A 23,119-nucleotide genomic window follows, 5' to 3' on the forward strand; every position below is an offset into this window, starting at 1 on the left:
AATTAATTATTTAATTAATATTCTTAAATAAACTAAATAAGAAATATTTTTATTTTATTCAATATGAATTTTTATTTTAAAAAAATATAAATTAATCCAAATAAAAATACTTTTTAACTCATTCAAATTAATTAATTTAATACTTAAAAGCTGGAACTACTTGTATTTATTAGTCTTAAGAATTTTAAGATTGTGAATTATAATTTTCTTAGGATTCGCTGCCACTTTCGCTTTCTTTGTCTTGATTTGGTATTTAAATGCAAGCATCTTGATTTTATTTTTTAATTGCTTCAATTATTAATTCTGATTCATAATTTTTGTCAGACTTATTATTTTACTCCAAAATAATTTCTATTTGCTATGAACTTTATGAATATCTTTTAGCTATTTAATTTTATTAATCTTCATTTTTCTTTTCTTGATTAAATTGTTTTTTTTAATATGTTTCTGAGTTCATTTCTATTTTGATATTTGAATTGCTGATATTTATGTTGTTCTCTTGTTTTTATCTGTTTGAGGCAATTTTTATAGATTCAAATCTGATGAATTATTTATACCAGTTTATATTTTCTTATTCTTAGATGAATTTCTAGCTTGCCAGTCTTTTTGTTGCTGGGTTTGCCCTATCATAGTCAGTTGAAAAATCCCCATAGACTTATCTATAACTTTTAATGTTCTCTGGTTTTCTAGGTTTTATTTTGATTAATTCTTTATTAATGACATGAATTGGTAATACAAAATGAGCAGCTGAGACAATTATTGCCACTAACGAAATAAATTGCGAGTTATTATCTGCATTATCTTTCGACATATAAATAAACACGTAGGAGAGACAAGCAAATATAAGTATGCCTGCATTCAAGAGGTTGATCATTACTTAACTAAGAGAAGAGCCTATATTGAAGGGCGCAGATCTTCTATTGATTAAGTTGTATTTTGCTATGAGATATTAAATGATAATACCTGCTATTGACCATAAAACACAAATAGGTAATGGAGTTGCATAAAATAAAGTCATTAATAAAGTATTCATAACCTAAGAATACTCTGCTTCAATAGTAAATTAAGGGTCTTCGTAGAGATCCAAAAGCTCTTGTTAAGTCAAAATACTGTTTTGGTTCTTCTTTTCTTCACTTTTTCTCTATAGTTTCTTTAAGATATATTCAAAATCTAAGAAAAAGAAAAGTATTGGTAGAAAAGAGTTAACCATAAAGATGATGTTTTGATTCGGAATCAAACCTGAAGCTCCATAAAGCATTTGATAGTTAGTGCTTTCATTAACGATGAATGAAACTATAAAAGGTACAAGTGTGGCATTAGTGAACTGGGCTAAGCTTAAAAAGAAGGCAAAAGAAAGGTTGTAGTATGTTCTAGTCTAGAATTTTTTGAATTTAGCTACTTGTCTAACAAGAACTGTTAAGATTGAGTTTATGATAAATATTACTATTGAAATAGCTAATGAAAGTAATTAAATATTTGTTATTTCATCTTTATTATTTTAACTATTGTAGATTATGCTTATTTTGTGCTTCTCGGCATATGTAGACTGGTAATCTTACAAAAAATATATAGACAAACCGCTTCCGAATACCACAAGAAAGTCTATGCTTAATCCGATTGCTATTCTGACATTCCTTTCTAACTAACTTGTGTTCAAATTCTCCCAATAAATTTCAGTAGGATCTGGAGCAGGGGAAATACTTAAAATTCTACCAAAGTAAGGTGTGATTTTTTTGCTATTAGAAAGCCAAGTCTGTTTGGAAAGATCAAGTAAAATTTTTTACATTCTCTCTGTTTCAAGCGTGACAAAAGCTACACCTGTGAAATGATTGTTCATAAACGAAATACCTTTTCCATCTCTAAATTTTACTTCTAATTCTTCTATTTTATTTTTGATAAAATAAATTTTCTTGTCCAACTAAGCAATCTCATCAGATTAAACATCACAAAGAAGACCTTTTTTTATCAACTTTAATAACAATTTCTATTTTTCTTCTACAAGATTTTTTTGCTATGCTTCTAATTACTTTAAATCCTTTATCTTTAATCCTAGGTTTACTTTAACAACTTTTAATACTTCACCATTCATATTTAAAGGATTTTAAAAAAACTCTTTCAAATTTGAATAGACATCAAAATTGTTTGATTTGTCTTCATTTTCAAATTCAAAAACTTAAGGGAAATTCTAGACCATAACAGTGTAGTCAGAAGCTATAATAGCACAGTCATCACAATCAGAATCTAATCTCCTTTGCTTGTAGATGATAATTTAAATAAATACAATCAAAACACACACAGTTGTTAAATTTAGGCACTCTTGAACATAAATTGAATAGAATAAGTCAGTTCTATTTCCTAAAGAATATTAAATAATCCAATTTTATTTGCATTGAAGTCCTTTTTTAATGCATTGATTTCCATAATTACCATTCACCACCATATTGAATATCCCGCTTATGCAAAACAAAATAGCCAAAAATGCAATAGACAGCTTTTGGAACTAAAAGAACATTGGATATCCAGAACCTAAATAACTGAGTTGAATGACATCAGAATTCATATTGAGTGATTCCCTCTCAACATCTCTTCCACAACAATCACATTTCTCATTTAATTTACCTTAAAGCTTTTCCTGTCTTTTTAGTATTTTTTCAGGTGCAACCCTAGTAGCTCTCTTGTGTAGCTAAGCAAGCCTAAAATCACCTGGTATTTTTTCGAAGTCAACACATTTCTTTAAATGAGAACTTTTTTCAACAGCTGCTGCAGTGTTTTGCTATGAGAAATGCATATTAGCATCATGTTAGTTATTTTCAGCTTATTCTATTTATTAATTTCTCATTTTTATTAGATAAAAGTAATATTTTACAAATATATTTTTTTGAAATATTTATTTATTCAATTTTATTTTAAAACTAATTTAAAGAAGCAAATTAAATCAATCAAACAAACAAACAAATAAATGAATAAAAAATAGCGTGAAACAAATTATTTAATAATCTGAATATTAATTTCTATATCAAAACTATTACAATTTTTTAATGAAATAAATTTGAAAATATCATAGAATTTTTTTTGTAATTATAAAAATCCATCCAATTTTCTAATAAATCATAATTAAATTAAAAAAGGATTTGCTAGACAAAGAAAATTAAAAAATAGAAGGAATAAATGTGATAATTTATTAATTAAAATATTTTTAACAATCAGAAAATTTATTTCTTTTCCATGTTTATAAATTTTTTTAAATATTTTAATTTTATTTTAAGTCATCCACATAAAAAATATCCAAAATATTTTAAATGCTATTTTCAAAATTAAAATTTTATTAAAATAATCTGATTAAATTTGCAAGAGGAAGTAATTGTAAGAATTTAACATGTGAAATTATTTTTTTAAAATATCTTAAAACCTTAAAACTTAAATAAAAAATCAACTTAATTCTAAAAAATAGTTTTAAAAATTAACATGTAAGGAAATATTTATTAAGTAAATATTTTTTATATTATTTGAATTCTGCTTTTCATTTTATTTTTAGCTCATAAGTCTCTATTTCTAATTTAATTATTTATTTTTAACATTAATTATCAAATTTTCTTAATTTTGATGTGAGCATTTATATTTTATTAAATTAAAAATGCAAAAAATGTTAGTTGTATTCTTTAATTCATATTTAATATCATTTAAAATTTAGTTTGAAAATTATTTTTATTCTTCCACTTTAAAACTAGTAATAAAATATAAACTAATGAATGAATAATAAAATGAAAATATAATTTATGCTACAAAGAATTAAATTAATTTAATTCAATTTTTTGTTAATTTATACTCTTTCTTACAATATTTGATTCAAAAGTAAAAGATTTGCCTTTCGTCTATTTTTAGTAATTTATTGAAGAATATTTAGTTTATGAATTTGTTTATAAATTTTAGAAATTCAATTTAATTTGAGATTACTATTGATAGATGATTCAATGTAATTTAACTAAAGAACTTTATTTATTTCATTCATATTTTTTATATTAGAAATGAAAAATATATTTAACATTTTTTATAAAATAATAAATAAAATTTTTTTGATTGGACTTCAATTTTATTTTTAGTTATTGTTTTAAAATCATACAAAATAAAGTGGCTTTTCTTCTATTTTTAGCTATTAAAGTTGAGATTTTTAATTTATTTATTTAATTTAAATACCTTAATTAACTATGAATATTTAATTACATTGTAGGTTATTGTAATTTAATACAATTGTTTCAATCAGGTTTTTATTATGTTTTAAATTAAATATAAAAATATTTTTTTAATCAATTATTTTATTAGAAATAAATATTTATAAATTATTAAGCAATTTTATAAAAAAATAAATAAATTAAAATTTTATTGATCTAAATTTTTTATATTAATTTTAAATTTTTAGTTTATTTGAAGTCATCAAACAAAATAAGAGTGATTTTTCTTCAATTTTTAGTTTTTTAATGATGAATTTTCAGACTCTGAATTGATTTATGTTTAGCTACTTTAATCATCTTCAAAATTGATTACTTATTCGAATGAATATTTATTCGCTACTTGCTTACATTTAAATATATTTATGCTTATTTAGTTATTATTTTATTCTTGATCTTATACTTGTAAGTTTTCTTCGTTTTTATAATTTAATGATTCTTGATTGGCTTTATTTTCTATTTTATTTGGCAAATTTTTTGTTTTTTCTTTGTTTTTATAAAATAACTCAACAAAGCCATTTTTAATTTCTTCGTATCTTTTTAATTGTTTTTATAAAATTTCTTTAGAAAGAGATTTTACTTCAGTATTTCTTTAATTTTTGATTTCATCATCTTAGCAGCAACTGTAGCTCTCATCTTTCAAATTTATAACATGTAAATTTGAATCATCTTTTTAATCATTTTTATGATTTTAAAGTTCAACTAGATTTCTAAAAATACTATGCTAAATATAACCTTCTTATTTTTAGAACTACACTTCATTATTTACTGAAATAAATTTAATATTTTCTTCAATCAATTAAATATCTTTCTTCGTTCCTTAAAATTCTGATTTATTTTTTGAATCAAAATTAATTAAATCTTCTTGCTAAAAGATATTTTAAACAACAGCTTCTTGCTCTTCAACAAACTTCTAATTAGCTTGTCTTCTGGTTGCTGGGTTTGTTCTATCATAATCTGTTGAGAAGCTGCCTTATACTTCTTAATATATTTTCGTATTTTCAGGTTTTTTAGATTTGACTTTAAATATCTTTTTATTTATGATATGAGCTGGTAAAAATAAATGAATACTTGCTATTGCTATTGCCACAAAAGAAACTGTTCTTGGATTATTATCATCATTATCCTTTGATAAAATGATAAACACATAAGAAAGACAAGCATAAATAACTAAACCAATGTTCATTAGCAGCACCATTTTATATCCTAGAGAGGAACCCATGTTAAATGGAGCTGATCTTCTATATAATAAATTATATTTTGCTATGAAATATTAAATGATTAACCCTAAAATAGACCAAAAAATGCAAATTGGCAGTGGAGTTGCATAAAATAGAGTCATTAAAAGGGTTTTCATTATTTAGGAATATTCTGATTAAATGGCAAATGCAGGATCTTCATACAACTCAAGCAACTCTTATTGAGTTAAAATACTACTTTCTCCAGAGCTTTCTTATTTTTTTCTTAAATATTTCTTGATGATTGATTGAATATCAAAAATAAAGAATAGCACAGGCAGAAATGAGTTGACCATAAAAATAGTGTTCTGAGTTGGGATCAAACCAGAAGCTCCATAAAGCATCTAGTAGTTGGTATTTTAATGCACTATAAAAGACACTATCAAAGGGACTAAGGTAGCATTAGTGAATTAAGCTAAACTTAAAAAGAATGCAAATGAAAGATTGTAATTAGTTCTTGTTTAAAGCTTTTTAAAATCGGCAACAGTTTTAACTAGAATTACAAGAAATTAGTTGATGATAAATATCACTATTGATATAGTGAAAGAGAGCAACTAAATATTTCTTATTTCCTTCGCCCTCAACGTACTGTCAGAAATAGAATTAACATTATGGTTTTTAGCGTAGCTAGATTAGTAGTCTAGCAAGAAATAAATTGAAAGACCACAGCCAAAAACCATAAAAGAATCAACTATTAAACCAACAACCACTCTTATTGCTCTACTCGTTTTAGATACCCCTAAATTCTCCCAAAATATCTCTGTTGGATCAGGCGCAGCTGAAATTCTTAAATGTGTACCCATAAACTGCCTTACTGTTTAACTCTTTTTAAAGCAATTCCAAGAGCTCTTTGCCATCTCAAGTAAGTCTTTTTGCATTCTTTCAGTTTCAAATGTTACAAAAGCTACTCCAGTGAAAAGGTTCTTCATAAATTCGACTCCTTTACCTTCACTGAGTCTATTTTCTAACTTTAGAATTTCACTCTTCACTATCTCTATTTGCTTATCTATCTAAATCGCCTCTTAAGAGAAAATGTCGTATTTTCCATTTTTACTTATTTGCGATTTAAATAATTTCTTTTTATCATTCACAAATAACTTCTACTTTCTTTGTAAATGCGTTAAATCCTTAATTTCATATCCTAAATTGACTTTTATAACCTTAAATTCATATCCATTAAAATTGCTTGGATTCTAAAAGAAGCTTTTGAGCTCATCATCATAATCTAAATTTTCTTTCTATAAATCATTCTCGCATTAAATATCTTTGGGAATATTCTCAACCATTACAGTATAGTCAGATGCTAAAATAGCTGAGTCATCGCTGTCAGAATCTAACATTCTCTACTAATAAATTATTATCTAAATAAAAATAATTAGAACGCAAACAGCTGTTAAATTCAAGCACTCTTAAATGTAAATAGAATAATATAAATCAGTCCTGTTCCCTAGCGAAAGCTTAACTATCCAATTTGTTTTGCATTGATTACCCTTAAGATTACACTAATTACCATAGTTTGCATTAGCTACCATATTGAAAATGCCACAAACACAAAACAAAATAAGCAAAAAGAATATGCAAAACTTCAAAAACTAAAAAAACATAGGAAACCCAGATCCTAAATAACTGAGTTTGGTAATGTCTGAATTTAAATTTAATATTTCTCTGTCTACACTTCTTCCACAACAATCACATTTCTCATTTATAAAGCCCTGTTATTTGTCTTTTTCAGTAAACTCTTTATCAGGTCCCACTTTAGTAGCTTTCAAGTGCTCTTTAGCTAAAAAAATATCGCCTGGAATCTTTTCAAAATTAACACTTTTACTGATAGCGTTGCCTCTATGCAATTATTTGGAATTATGCTCAGCTTAAGTCTTAATACTATCTTAACCTTCTTAGCTCATTTTAAATCATAAAAATTTATGTTTTCTTTTTATTAAAATTATATTAAAGGTTATTTGCCTTAATCTTATTTTTTAAGCCTAAGATATCTTTTCTAAAAATATAAGTTCGTTTCTATATTTTAATTAATTTAAGGAGTCTATCTGATAATTTCCAATTTATTTATCTATCTGCTATTGAAGATATAAATACTACTAAATTATTTATTCAATTTTTTTGTTTACTTGCGTACCCTCTCTATTTTTTCTAATTAAATAAGACTTTTTGAATGATATCAGTAGATATATAGAAGGAGGGTTTAGATCTTACTCACTTTTAATTAAGGTATTCTAATGTAATATATTATTTGAATTTTCTAAACATTTTCTAAACAAATAAATTAATATAGATAGATAGATAGATAGATAGATAGATAGATAGATTCCTAATTTAATAAGTTAAGGATTCCTACTTAAACGTTTCATAAACATAAAATAGAAGAATCATCAAAAACAAATGTTAATTTTAATTTTAATAATTTTTTGTTTGTTTGTTTCTTTTTAGTGAGTTTCTGCGGCTATTTCTAATTATTTAGAAAATATAAACTCTAAATGTTGTACTTGATGATATGTATATTCTTTTTATAGATACATGATTAATTAGACCATCCATCATTTATTAAATTAAATATGAATTTAGAATCAAATATCAAATATTTAATAAAATGCTTTATAAAATTTATCTAATTCTAAAATAATAAAAAAAAATGAAACTATTTGGTTTATATAAATTGTAATATAAATTTTTAGATAAAATAGAAAAGCGTTTAGATTATTTGTAATTGTAATTGAATTTTTATTAAGAAGTTATTAGTCTATTTTTATTTTTGATTAAACCTTCTATTATTACTATTTATTAATTAATTCATTTGTTTTTTTAATATTAAAACACATAAAAATCCATTTTAAAAAAGGAAGAAATAGAATTTTTTTATCCATCTTCTCTCCTATATTAAATTCTGATAAAAAGCGTATTATTAAGTACAATAGTTTTTAATTTTGAAATTTAAAATAATGATTTTTTCTGTATTTCTCATGTTTTCTCTCACTTTTTACAGCAATAAAAAATTAAAATAGAAACTAATATCGTAATATTTTAACATTTTTATAAATATAACCTTTATTAATTAATTATCCAGTAAAAAATAAGCTACTCTTAACAAATATTGGATAAAAATAGATGCTTAATAAATAAATTGATAGATAGATAATTACATTGATAAATAAATGAATACTAAATTTATAAAATTATATTTATCTAATTAATAAAATATTTAGTAATTTGAAGTGTAAAAAAAAACTTCAAAATATAAATTTTATTAAAATTAAAAAATTGAGGAAAAAAAAAATTTTTTTGTTTGTTAAACTATTTTAAAAATGAAAATATTAAGCATGTAAAATAAACTAAAGGAAAATATTTCACTCATATTTATTATGTCTTAATAGAGCCTTAAAATTAATGTTATTTATTTTAGATATCTTTTTCTTCTATTAAGATATAAATAATTCAAAAATGACTTTTATTAATTTCTTTGATTAGATTCTAATCTAATATTAAATAATCTTTTGTATCAGCAAGCAATATATTTTGATTAAATTGGATTTTGATTTACATTTTTAGAATAAAATAATTTAAACGTTTTCTTTTATATAAGTTAGCATTAATGAGTGAGTAAATTGAATACCTACTTGATAGTATTATTTAAAAGTATTGAATTTAAGTGAATTAATAAAAATAAATTATTTTTATTTATAATTGTTTTCTTTTTTAAATTATCAATAAACTAATAGCCTTTAAAAACAAACTAATGCTATTTATTTTCTATGTATGTCTTTGTCCTCTATAAAGATATAAATAATTAAAAATAACTTATATTCATTCATTAATTTCTCTTATTAGATTCAAATCTATATAATATTAAATTATCTTGCGCTTCAATAAACAAACAATTTATTCTGATTAAATTGGATAAAAATTTAAATCTTTTAGAATATATTAATGAATGATAGAATATCTGTTAAAAGTATATTAAATTAAGTTAATTAATAATAAAACACTTTTATTTATAATTGTTTTTTTTTTTTTTTAAATTATCACTAAGTCAATAAGCTGAAAGAGTCTAAAAAATGATCTTATTTATTTTAGACGCATGTCTTTGCTGTCTTTGTCCTCTATAAAGATATAAATAATTCAAAATGACTTTTATTCATTCATTAATTTCTCTTATTAGATTCAAATCTATATAATATTAAATTATCTTGCATTTCAATAAACAAACAATTCATTCTGATTAAATTTGATAAAAATTTAAATCTTTTAGAATATATTAATGAATAAATGATAGAATATCTGATAAGATCTTTAAAAGTATATTAAATTAAGTTAATTAAAAATAAAACACTTTTATTTATAATTGTTTTTTTTTTAAATTATCAATAAGTCAATCAGCTAAAAAAGTCTAAAAAATGATGCTATTTATTTTAGAGGTATGTCTTTGCTCTCTATAAATATAAATCATTAAAAATGACTGTAATTAACTTCTTTAAATTGATTCTAAATTAGAAATATCTAACGCTTCAACTAGCAAGCAATTCGTTATGATTAAATTAGATAAAAATTTAAACTTTTTAGAATAAATTAATTTTGATGTTTTCTTTTATTTAAATTAGCATTAATGAATGAGTGAATGAATGAATGAATACCTAGCTTTAAATTTTTTTAATTTAAGTGAATTAAAAATAAAACACTTTTATTTATAATGGTTTTTTTTTTAAATTATCAATAAACTAATATTGTCTAAACAGCAATGCTATTTACTTTAGATGTCTTTGCCCTCTATAAAGATATAAATAATTATCTTGCGTTTCAACCAACAATTCAGTCTGATTAAATTGGATTTTATTTAAATTTATATAATAGATTAATTTAAATGCTTTCTTTTATATAAATTAACATTAATGAATGAGTGAATAACTGATAAGATCTTTAAAAGTTTTTCACTTTAAGTTAATTAAAAATAAAATACTTTTATGAATAATTGTTTTTTTTTAATCATCAATAAGCTAATAACCCTCTAAAGATATAAATCATACAAAATAACTTTTATTAATTTCTTTAATTAGATTCTAATCTAATATTGTACGATCTTGAGTTTCAATAATTCACTCTGATTAAATTGGATAAAAATTTAAATTTATTAGAATAAATAATTTAAATGTTTTGTTTTATTTATAAATAAGATTTTTAAAAGTATATTAATTTAAATTATCAATAAGGAAATAATGATAAATATCAAACAAAAAGTAGATATTTAAGAAGAAAAAAAATCAAAAACCTTTAATAATAATTTAAAACTAAATAAATACATAAATTGAAGAAGAAAAAAAATTATTAATTTATTTGAGAGTATCATTCATTCATTCATCATGGGATAGAAGAACTCAAAGCCTATGCCTGAATTCATTTACATGAAAAAAGATAATAACTAATTGCTAAAAACTCTTTGCTATTTTAATAAGGATGATAGTGGCTAAATAATTGAATTAGTATTTTAAAATGGCAGTTTTGAACAAATTTTAGAATCAGAATTTATCAAATTTTTAGATAGAAACAAAGAAAAAGAAATTAAAATAATAACTACTCTTGGCGAGTAGGGATAAGGAAAATCTTTTATTCAAAACTTTTTAATCTCAAAATTCTAAAATTGTTAAGATTATTTAATGGTCTTTCCTAGCTCTTAGAGATGTTAGTCTGTAACAAAAGGTATTTAATTTTATGCAATAGAATATGATAAACAAGTTTTGGTATTTTTTGATTGTTAGGGATTTGATTATTCTGATAAATCAAATTATATGTAAGATCTACAAAAATTAGTGTGTCTTATTTGTAGGATTTCAACTGTTATTTTATACGTACATATGAATTCGAGATAACCTATGTATCTTGCAAATATTTTAAACCTAATAAACATTGTGGACGATAATCATTATTAAATAGTAAATAATTTAATAGAAGTTATTAATAACTGCAATGGTGACAAAATTGAGAGTTACCAAGAAAGTTATGAACAAATCATAAAAAAGGTATTTCAATGTGAACACGTTAGTTTTAATTCTGAGTATGATGATTAATAATACTCTTGTAAGATAAAAAATGACGAAAATTTTAATAAATTTATTTAATAAATTGAATAGATTTAACAATTTTGTGAAAAATCTTAATATAAAACTCCATTCGAAAATTGCAAAGCCTTTGAAAAGGAATAGAACTGTCAAAGCTTTAAGGAAATGTTGATATGTTGCTTTTAAATCATAAAAGAAGGCATTAAAGGAAATATGAATGTGAATTAATTTATAAGTATTATCAATGAGCAGCTTGTCCAAAAATAAATATTCAAAAAATAAATTGAAGAATCCAAAGATAAAATAAAAAGCTAATATTCTAAAAGAGCTAAAGAATTAATAGAATATTTAACTAAAAGTCATGTTTCTTATGCACTAATTGATTTTTTAACTATATCTTCTTATAATTTAAGTGAAATAACGCTCAAATAAGAATTGAAAAATTCTATATAAAAATGGAAAATAGAATTTTAAACAAAACTTAATGAAATTTTTACAGATAATTAAATTCTTTTAAATGATGTTCAAAAAGAAAAAATTATTGATTATTACTCTAATCTTGAATCAATTAAACCATCAGAAATGAGAATTTATGAAAAAATGAAAAAAAAATTAAAAAAAGTAAGAAATTTTAGTGCTACCTTAAGTAAAGTAATTAAAAAATGTTCTTATATTTTAATTATTAGTTTAGAGTTGGTTCCAGTAGCCTTTATAAAACATTTTATAGATAATAAAAAAATGAAAAATAAAATATTTAGTGATAATAATTATTTAATACAAAGATTAATTGAATAAGAAAGTTAAAGAATATTTGATAAAAATAAAATATGTTAGAATATTGAACATTTAAAGAATATTTTAGAATAAAAATTCAAAGTTGATTTAAGTTAATTAATAAATAATTAAGAAGATTAAGATATAATAATCTTTATCATATACTGTAATCTAATGTAAAAATCTCTATATTATTTTCCTGAAAACAAAGAAACATTTGATACTGATTATTAAATTATGTAATCTTGTCTTTAAATTCTTTAAAATTAAAATATTGAATTTGTAAATCTAAAGGCCATATACTATTCTTAATCTATAAAAATAGCTGATTCAGATTTTACATTCTATAAAGAGTAAAGGACTATTATATTTCAAAGCTAACTTCAAACTCAGATTTTATAAGTTTTAAGCAGAGTAGACAAAAGAGAAGAATAGTTTTACAAGCATTTGTTTATCTTAAGAAATAGAAATGAAAGTCTATTTTTAAGCATTTTTTATTATGCTTACTTTCCAGACCTAATATATTCTGATGAGTTTGTAAAAAAGATGGTTAACAAATAATTTGCTGAAAAGATTATTTAAGTATAAAACTCTCTCTTCTGATTAGAGAATGATTGATGTTATTTATTTATTTATTTTATAAATTAACACAAATTTTAACCTTTCTTTTTTACAAAATACCAATTTTATAAAAATTTTAGTAAGCATTCATATTATTTTTAATTATAAACTAATTAATTTATTTGATTGTTTTCAAAAATGACTGACATTTTATTAGAATTTTATTTTTTGCAAAGTGAAAAAAAACAAAGTGCGCTTTTGTTTATAAATGCAAAATTGTTGCCTTAAATAAATGTGTAGATAAATAATAAAATCATAAAATTTATATTGAGAAATTATTATCAAAACAAACAATCAATATTTATATATAAATAAACACTTTTAAAATTAAATGCATTAATTTATCATAGATTTTCTATGTGATTTAATATATTCTTTTAACTTTTTATATTATATAAATTATAAATAATATCCAATCAGAAGAAAAGATATCAGATTTTATTGGAATTTAAATAACTTTTTTAAGTAGAGAGAGAGATAGTAAACATGATAATCATAAAATGAAGAATAATAAAGCAAATTCATAAGAGAAGAAAACCAAAAAAAGGCAGTGATAGAAGTTGGAAAGTAATTTTACAGATCATGATAGTATTTATAAATAAAACGTCTGTCTAATATTACCAGGTTTGTGAAATAAATTATAATCAGTAGGAAACTATCAACAGAGATAATACTTGGTAAGAAATACAGTAGGCCTTAAAAAAACAATGTCTTTTATATTTAAAATTATATCTAAAAATAAATAAACAGAATAATCATAAAATGAAGAATAATAAAAGCAAAATTTATAATTAAAAAAACCAAAAAGAATTTTAAAGGAGTTGAAAAATAATATTAAAAATTATGATAATATTTTTTTAATTTCTAGTTTTTTTCAAAAAAAGTGCTTTAAGCCCCCCCCCCCCTTAAACTATTTTAAAAATGAAAATATTAATCATTTAAAATAAACAAAATTGGAAAATGTTTGGCTCATATTTATTACATCTTAATTGAGCCTTAAAAGTAATACTATTTATTTTAGATATGTTTTTCTTCTATATATATATATTAATAATTTAAAATGACTTTTATTAATTTCTTTGATTAGATTCTAATCTAATATTAAATAATCTTTTGTATCAGCAAGCAATATTATATGATCAAATTCGATTTAGATCTAATTTTTTTAGAATTAATTAATTTAAACGTTTTCTTTTATTTAAATTAGCAATGAGTGAGCTAGTGAGTGAATACCTACCTGATAATATTATTTAAAAGTATTGAATTTAAGTGAATTAATAAATATAAATGATTTTTATTTAAAATAGTTTTCTTTTTTAAATTATCAATAAAGTAATAGCGTTTAAAAACAAACTAATGTTATTTATTTTAGATGTATGTCTTTGCTCTCTATAAAGATATAAATAATTCAAAATGACTTTTTTAATTAATTTCTCTTATTATAATATTAAATGATTATGCGTCAACTAACAAAGAATTAATTCTGATTAAATTGGATAAAAATTTAAATCTTTTAGAATATATTAATGAATGAATGAGTGAATATCTGATAAGATCTTTAAAAGTATTGAATTTAAGTGAATTAATAAAAATAAATGATTTTTATTTAAAATTGTTTTCTTTTTTAAATTATCAATATTTAAAAATTAATGCTATTTATTTTAGATGCATGTCTTTGTCCTCTATAAAGATTTAAATAATTCAAAATGACTTTTTTAATTAATTTCTCTTATTAAATTATTATCTATATAATATTAAATTAATTTGTGTTTCAACCTATATTTTATTCTGATTAAATTAGATAAAAATTTAAATCTTTTTTGAATATAATAATGAATGAGCGAATATCTATCTGATGAGAGATCTTTATAAGTATATTAAATTAAATTAATTAAAAATAAAACACTTTTATTTATAATTGTTTTTTTTTTTAAATAATAAATAAGCTAATAAGCTCAAAGAGTCTACAAAATGATGCTATTTATTTTAGATGCATGTCTTTGCTCTCTATAAAGATATAAATAATTCAAAATGACTTTTACTAACTTCTTTAATTTGATTCTAATTTAATATTGAACTATCTTGCTCTTCAATTTATTTAAATTAGCATTAATGAATGAGTGAATGAATGAATACCTCCTAGCTGATAATATAATTTAAAAGTATATTAATTTAAGTGAATTCAAAATAATTTATTTATAATTGTTTTTCTTAAATTTTCAATAAACTAATAGCTTCTAAATAGTAATGCTACTTACTTTAGATTTATTTCTTTGTCTTCTATAAATAAATAAATAAATAATTATCATTCTGATTAATTTGGATAAAATTTAAATTTTTTAGGATAAATAATTTAAATGTTTTGTTTATTTAAAAAAGCATTAATTAATCAATGAATTAATTTAAATTAATTAAAAATAAAACACTTTTATTGATAATTGTTTTTTTTTTAAATTATCAATAAGGAAATAAAGATAAATATCAAACAAAAGTAGATATATATATAACAAGAAAAACAAAATCAAAAACCTTTAATAATAGTAATAATTTAAAACTAAAATAAATACATAAATTGAAGAAAAAATAAATAAATTAATTTATTTGAGAGTATAATTCATTCATTCATTCATTCATCATGGGATAGAAGAACTCAAAGCCTAAGCCTAAGCCTGAATTCATTTACATGAAAAAAGATAATAACTAATTGATAAAAACTCTTTGCTAATTAATTAAGGATGATAGTGACTAAATAATTGAATTAGTATTTGAAAATAGCAGTTTTGAACAAATTTTAGAATCAGAATTTATCTAATTTTTAGATAGAAACAAAGAAAAAGAAATTAAAATAATAACTACTCTTGGTGAATTAGGATAAGGAAAATCTTTTATTCAAAACTTTTTAGTCTCAAAATTCAAAAATTGTTAAGATTATTTAATGGTCTTTCCTAGCTCTTAGGGAAGTTAGTCTGTAACAAAAGGTATTTAATTTTATGCAATAGAATATAATTACAAAGTTTTGGTATTTTTTGATTGCGAAGGATTTGATTATTCTGATAAATCAAATTTTATGTAAGATCTATAAAAATTAGTGTGTCTTATTTGTAGGATTTCAACTGTTATTTTATACGTACATACTAATTCGAGATAACCTAAGCATCTTGCAAATATTTTAAACCTAATAAACATTGTGGACGATAATAATTCTTAAATAGTAAATAATTTAATAGAAGTTATTAATAACTGCAATGGTCAAACAAATAAGAGTTACCAAGAAAATTATAAAAATATTATTAAAAATGTATTTCAATGTCAACAGGTTAATTTTAATTCTGAATTTGACGATTAATAATACTCTTGTAAGATAAAAAATGACGAAAATTTTAATAAATTTATTTAATAAATTGAATAGATTTAACAATTTTGTGAAAAATCTTAATATGAAACTCCATTCGAAAATTGCAAAGCCTTTGAAAGGGAATAGAACTGTCAAAGCTTTAAGGAAATGCTAATATGTTGCTTTTAAATTATAAAAGAAGGCATTAAAGAAAATGTGAATGTGAATTAATTTATAAGTATTATCAATTAGCAGCTTACCTAAAAATAAATATTCAAAAAATAAATTGAAGAATCCAAAGATTAAATAAAAAGCTAATATTCTTAAAGAGCTAAAGAATTACTAGAATATTTAACTAAAAGTCATGTTTCTTATGCACTAATTGATTTTTTAACTATATCTTCTTTAAATTTATGTGAAATAAAGCTCAAATAAGAATTGAAAAATTCTATATAATAATGGAAAATAGAATTTTAAACAAAACTTAATGGAATTTTTACAGATAATTAAATTCTTTTAAATGATGAACAAAAAGAAATAATTATTAATCATTACTCTAATCTTGAATCAATTAAACCATCAGAAATGAGAATTTATGAAAAAATGAAAAAAAAATTAAAAAAAGTAAGAAATTTTAGTGCTACCTTTCATAAATTAATTAAAAAATTTTCTTTTATTTCATTTCTTGTTCCAATAGCCTTTATAATTCATTTTTAAAATAATAAAACAATGAAAAATAAAATATATAGATTTAATAATGATTTAATACTAAGAGTTATTGAATAAGAAAGCTAAAGAATATTTGGAAAAAATAAAATAAGTTAGAATATTTAACATTTAAAGAATATTTTAGAATAAACATTCAATGTTAATTTAAGCTAATTAATAAATAATTAAGATGATTAAGAAATAATAATCTTTATCATATACTGTAATCTAATGTAAAAATCTCTTTATTATTTTCCTGAAATCAAAAAAACATTTGATACTGATTATAAAATTATGTAATCTTGTGTATAAATTCTTTAAAACTAAAATATTGAATTTATAAATTTAAAGGACATATACTATTCAGAACGTTTAAACATAGTTGATTCAGATTTTACATTCCATGAATAGTTAAGAGCTATCAAATTTCAAAGCAAACTTCAAGCTCAGAGTTTATAAGTTTTAAGAAAAGTAGATCAAAGAGAAGAATAGTTTTACAAACATTTGTTTATCTTAAGAAATAGAAATGAGAGTCTATTTTTAAGCATTTTTTATTATGCTTACTTTCCAGACCTAATATATTCTGATGAGTTTGTAAATAATATGGTTAACTAATAATTTGCTGAATAGATTATTTAAGTATAAAACTCTCTCTTATAATTTGTGAATGATTGATGTTATTTATTTATTTATATATATATTTAATAAATTAACACAACTTTTAATCTTTCTTTGTTACAAAATACCAATTTTATAAAAATTATAGTAAGCCTTCGTATTTTTTTTAATCTTAAACTAATTAATTTGATTTATTTGTTTTTAAAAATAAATGACTGGCTTTTTATTAGCATCTTATTTTTTGCAAAGTGAATGTAATTAAGTGTGCTTTTGTTTATAAAGTAAACAAAATTGGTGAGTTAAATAAATGTGTAGATAAATAATAAAATCATAATATTTATATTAAGAAATTATTGTCAAAACAATCAATCAATATTTATATATAAATAAACACTTTAAAAATTAGATGCATTAATTTATCATAGATTTTCTATGTGATTTAATATATTATTTTAATTTTTTATATTATATAAATTATAATAAAATATATCAGATTTTATTATGCAGCTATTAATTACACAATCAACAAAATTTAATCAGATTGGTCTGAAAAAAGGCTAAATTTAAAAATTTAATAGAAAAATCATAAAGATTGAAAAAAATTAAATTATTAATATTATTAATTAAATTCTATTATAAATTATTTATCTTTATATAAATAATATTCAAAGGCATCAACCATTCAAAAAAATAGTGATCTCAATTCACCAAATTTTTGAATGGCATTTTGCTATAATTAATTTATTATTATATATTTGGTTATTAATTAATGCATCTATTAGAAAAATTTTGTTAAAAATAAAACCTGATTTTCAAGATTTAAACAAAAGTAAATTAATAAAATATGTCTATTCTAAATTTAATAAATTAATTATAATGTCTATTTATTATTTTTAATATTCACATAAAAATTTAAGTTTTAAAGATTTACTTTTTCAAAATATTTTGCAATCTTTAAGCCAAAAATGTTATAAAAATATAAAATTAAATAATAAATTTAGCTTTTTCTAATCAAAATAAACAATAGTCGCCATCAAAAAAATCTAAATTTTAATTAATTATTTTTATTTTATTTTGGTTGTTTTTTGATAAAGATATTTTTATATCAATAAAGTCAATATTTTTGATTGCATAATTCACTAAATTAATTAAAATATACATTAAAATTAAGGATATATTTATAACAAGTATCAAAAATCAATTGAATTCACATTAATAAAAATAAGATAAATATTCAAATAAAAAGTATTTACTTTAAAAAAAATTTAATATTTTAAAATAATTTTAAAGCTATTTCATTCAATTTAGTTTTTTTGTTTTGTTTGATATGCGTAAAGCTTTTGCTTATAATAATTAAATAGGTAAGATATGATTTGCGTATAAACTAATTTTTATTGATCAGGTGGTAGCAAGATTGAATATTAATAGGATTGATCAATAATTTCCTTATAGTAAAAAAAACAAAATTAATTAAAAAATAGATACTTCCTTTTATATTTATTGATAGTCAAATTAAAATATATAGATAGATTAGATAAGAATAACTAACTAAATAAATTTAATAAACTAAATAACTAGCATGAATGTATTCAGTTTAAATTCATCTATCAAACTTTTTTTAAATGTAATAAAAATATTAATCAAAACAATAAAAAATCTGAATTACTAATTAGTATTTTATTTGTTAATAATTTTTTTCTGAGTTGCAAGATATTTTTGATTGATTTATCTAAGTAAAATTTGGTTTGATAAATTAAAATGAGAATGAATAGTCAATTTATAGCAAAATAATTATTTAGTTTTATTTAATTTGCAAATGAGTGCTGAATAAATAATAAATTATTTAAAAGAATGCAAACAAAAGTTAGAGAATCTTCACTAAATAGTCAATAAAAATAATATTGTTAGCAAGAATAGTTCAAAGAGAAATTTAGATTGAGCAATTATATTTTCTTAAGTTTCATTTGTTAGTTTTTGTAGTCTCTTTTTCATAAGGATTGTTCTATTTAATCATTTTCTTATTTTTAATATTGCCAAAAAGCTTTTTTCTTTATTGTTTTACTAAATGACAATTGATCCTCTCACTCTCAGAGCAGGTAAATTTTAAAAAGTAAACTTAAACAGATAAGTTATCCCTTTTTATTATTCTATGTTACAATGGGTCTGTTCTATATACGCATTAAAAAGATTTTTAGTCAAAAAAAGTAGTTGAATATAATTTATTTAATCTCCTAATTATTATTTTTAATCAGTCAAAAAAAGCCTAGATAAAATTTTTTATTATTTTGATTAAAATAACGATCAATTCCAGAATATTTTTTAATCAATTAAATGTTTTTATTATTTCATTTAAAATTCTTTAAGTATTAAATGGCTGTGCTTGTAAAATATGTGCTGGATTTTAGTATATAAATGATAAATACTTTTAAAAAATTTTATACTTTACAAAATAATTTTAGTTCTTTCTTTTTTTTAGAGATAGAAATATTATTTATTTTATTTCATATTATTTTTAGTTTGAATTGAATAGTAAAATATTTAAAAAGCCATTTTATTAATTCATTCTTGTAAATATTTTGTATTAATTAGCTAATAAATAAATAAATATTAATTTTATGATCAGGGTATTAAGTATGAATAGCTCAATTAATTTATTTCTTATCGTATACCTGGAAATAAATTAATACATCTATTAAAAATTTTTTGTTAAAAATCAAATCTGATTTTAAAGAAAATATTATGTTAAAACAAAATTAATTAGTAAAATCTATCTATTCTAAATTTAATAAATTATTATAATGTCTATTTATTTTTTTACTATTCATATAAAAATGTAAGTCTGAAAGATTACTTTTTCAATATATTTTAAAACATTTAAGTCAAAAATGGTAAAAAAATTAAATTTATGTAATAATTTTAGCTCTTTCTAATCAAAATAAACAATAGTTACCATCAAAAAAAATCTAAATTTAATTGTTTTTTATTTTGGTTGTTTTTTTTGATGAGAATATATAAAGAGATATCAATAGAATCAATATTTTTGATTACTAAATTAATTAAAATAATCATTAGAATTAAGTATATATTCATAACAAGTATCAAAAATCAATTGAATTCACATTAACAAAAATAAGATAAATAGTCAAATAAAAAGCATTTATTTACATAATAATTAAATATTTTAAAATAATTTTTAAGCCATTTCATTCAATTTAATTTTTTTGTTTTGTTTGATATGCGTAATGCTTTTGCTTATTTATTTTAATAAAATAAGTAAGCTATGATCAGCGTATAAAACTAATTTTTTTTGATCGGGTGATAGGAAGATTGAATATTAATAGGAAAGATCAATAATTTCCTTATCGTAAAAAAAACAAAATTAATTAAAAAATAGATACTTATTTATTTTTACATTTATATTGATAGTCAAATTAAAATTTATAGAGTAGATAAGAATAACTAACTAAATAACTAGCATTCATTCAGTTTAAATATCAATCAAACTTTTTTTTAAAATGTAATAAAAATATTAATCAAAACAATAAAAAATCTGAAATACAAATTAATTAATTTAAAAACTTTAAAGTACAAAAAAATAAAATGTTCGGTAAAATAGGAAACTTCTTTAACAAAGTTTAAGTAAAAACTGATGCCTTTTTCTAAGCACACCATTCTAATTAGCATCACCATACTCATTCTTAGTAACCTCCTCATTAAGGTTAATATCCTCCTCCTCCTGAAATGTAGGCTTAGTACCCTCCTCACTAATAATAAGGATAATATCCTCCACCTCCTCCTGATATGCACGCCTAATAGTGCTCATTCCCTTCATAATAATAAGGTTCTTTCCCTCCTCCACCTCCTTTTGCTGATTAGTTTTAACCTTAATAGTTCGGTTGCCAAAATCAAAATCCTTACTACAACGATAAAAGAAAATCAGTCTTCAAAAAATTTAGCAAAAAAGCTGGTAAAGACAACCACTAAAATTCAAACTACTTTGATCACTTAGAGTAATCTAGTTTGAAAAATTCATTCCATACACCTGAAGTTAAAAGAATAACAGTATTCCACAACAATAACATAGTAGTAGGTATAGAAGTTACATATTCAACCTTAGGAAATTAGAATGCAGCTACAATTTCAAGCAAAGGTACTTCTTGTTATGGTTTCGTTTAGTCTTCTTCTATCGAATTGAGCTTCGGTGAACGTATTGAAGAAATATCTGGTCGTGCTGGAGATTCAATAGACCGCATAAAAATTAAAACTAACAAAAACTAAGTTTTGGAAGTAGGTGGATTCGGTGGCTAGCCATTCAATTTTATTCTTGTAGGTTACCATCCAACTGTTATAAGTTTTGGAGGTTCCACACGTGAATATTTAGATTCAATTTATGTCATTTATAAATGAAATTTAATAAATTTTAAAACTTTTAAAATATTTTTGTCTTTATATAAAGTAATTAGTTAAATAATTTTAGTTATCCAAAATGTTTAATAAATAAATAAATAAATCATTGAATGAAAATTTTTTGTGAAATTTGAAATGATATCAAAATTAAAAAAAATAATTAATTGATTATTTAGCAATGATTCGGAAAGATAGATGGACGGACGATCAGAAAGAATTTTTTAATTAAAATTTTGACTGATTATTTATTTATTTATTTTTTTAATTGAGAAGGATTTTATTTGCTTATAATTTTGTTATGAATGGCAAGATATTTTTGATTGATTTATCTATGTAAAATTTTGTTTGATAAATTAGAATGTGAATGAAAAGTCAATATTTAGCAAAATAATCATTTAGTTTTATTTAATTTGCAAATGAGTGCTGAATAAATAATAAATTATTTAAAAGAACGTAAAGAAAAGCTAGAGAATCTTCACTAAATAGTCAATAAAAACAATATTGTTAGCAAGAATAGTTCAAAGAGGAATTTAGATAGAGCAATTATTTTTTCTTAAGTTTCATTTGTTAGTTTTTATAGTCTTTTTTTCTTGAAGATTGTTCTATTTAATCATTATCCGCGATTTAACATTGCCAAAAATTTTTTTTCTTTATGGTTTTACTAAATGACGATTGACCCTCTCACTCTCGGAGCAGGTAAATTTTAAAAAGTAAACTTAAACAGATAAGTTATCCCTTTTTAGGGTCTGTTCTATATACGCATTAAAAATATTTTTAGTCAAAAAAAGTAGTTGAAAAAAATTTATTTGATCTCCTAATTTTTATTTTTAATCAATCAAAAAAAAGCCTAGCTAAAATTTTTATTATTTTGATTAAAAGAACGATCAATTCCAGAATATGTTTTAATCAATTAAATGTTTTTATTATTTCATTTAAAATTCTTTAAGTATTAAATGGCTGTGCTTTGTAAAAAATGTGCTGGATTTTAGTATATAAATGATAAATACTTTTAAAAAATTTTATACTTTACAAAATAATTTTAGTTCTTTCTTTTTTTTAGAGATAGAAATATTATTTATTTTATTTCATATTATTTTTAGTTTGAATTGAATAGTAAAATGTTTAAAAAGC

General features: G+C 21.0%; 5 protein-coding genes across 5 annotated transcripts; 3 read left to right on the plus strand and 2 right to left on the minus strand. All coding sequences in view use genetic code 6, as the record gives it.

The window, feature by feature from the left end:
- Positions 1 to 118: 118 nt before the first annotated feature.
- TTHERM_00735380 (transmembrane protein, putative) lies at positions 119 to 2,839 on the minus strand (the record flags this gene model as incomplete). The annotated part of the gene is made up of 1 exon (XM_001011587.1): positions 119 to 2,839. The coding sequence occupies one exon, from the start codon at positions 2,837 to 2,839 to the stop codon at positions 119 to 121; it is 2,721 nt and encodes a 906-aa protein (XP_001011587.1).
- A 1,592-nt stretch (positions 2,840 to 4,431) lies between these two features.
- On the minus strand, positions 4,432 to 7,368 carry TTHERM_00735390 (phage head-tail family protein, putative; the record flags this gene model as incomplete). The annotated part of the gene is made up of 1 exon (XM_001011588.2): positions 4,432 to 7,368. The coding sequence occupies one exon, from the start codon at positions 7,366 to 7,368 to the stop codon at positions 4,432 to 4,434; it is 2,937 nt and encodes a 978-aa protein (XP_001011588.2).
- Positions 7,369 to 10,830: 3,462 nt separating this feature from the next.
- On the plus strand, positions 10,831 to 12,629 carry TTHERM_00735400 (kelch motif protein; the record flags this gene model as incomplete). The annotated part of the gene is made up of 2 exons (XM_001011589.2): positions 10,831 to 12,539; positions 12,626 to 12,629. The coding sequence occupies 2 exons, from the start codon at positions 10,831 to 10,833 to the stop codon at positions 12,627 to 12,629; spliced, it is 1,713 nt and encodes a 570-aa protein (XP_001011589.2).
- Positions 12,630 to 15,656: 3,027 nt separating this feature from the next.
- Positions 15,657 to 16,475, plus strand: TTHERM_000735439 (hypothetical protein; the record flags this gene model as incomplete). The annotated part of the gene is made up of 1 exon (XM_012796392.1): positions 15,657 to 16,475. The coding sequence occupies one exon, from the start codon at positions 15,657 to 15,659 to the stop codon at positions 16,473 to 16,475; it is 819 nt and encodes a 272-aa protein (XP_012651846.1).
- Positions 16,476 to 21,181: 4,706 nt separating this feature from the next.
- Positions 21,182 to 21,988, plus strand: TTHERM_00735440 (jacalin-like lectin domain protein; the record flags this gene model as incomplete). Its single annotated transcript, XM_001011593.1, has 1 exon — positions 21,182 to 21,988. One exon carries the CDS (start codon positions 21,182 to 21,184, stop codon positions 21,986 to 21,988), a length of 807 nt encoding a protein of 268 aa, XP_001011593.1.
- Between the last annotated feature and the right edge of the window lie 1,131 nt (positions 21,989 to 23,119).

Source organism: Tetrahymena thermophila, assembly GCF_000189635.1.
Source record: "Tetrahymena thermophila SB210 genomic scaffold scf_8254736, whole genome shotgun sequence".
Taxonomy (NCBI): domain Eukaryota; phylum Ciliophora; class Oligohymenophorea; order Hymenostomatida; family Tetrahymenidae; genus Tetrahymena; species Tetrahymena thermophila.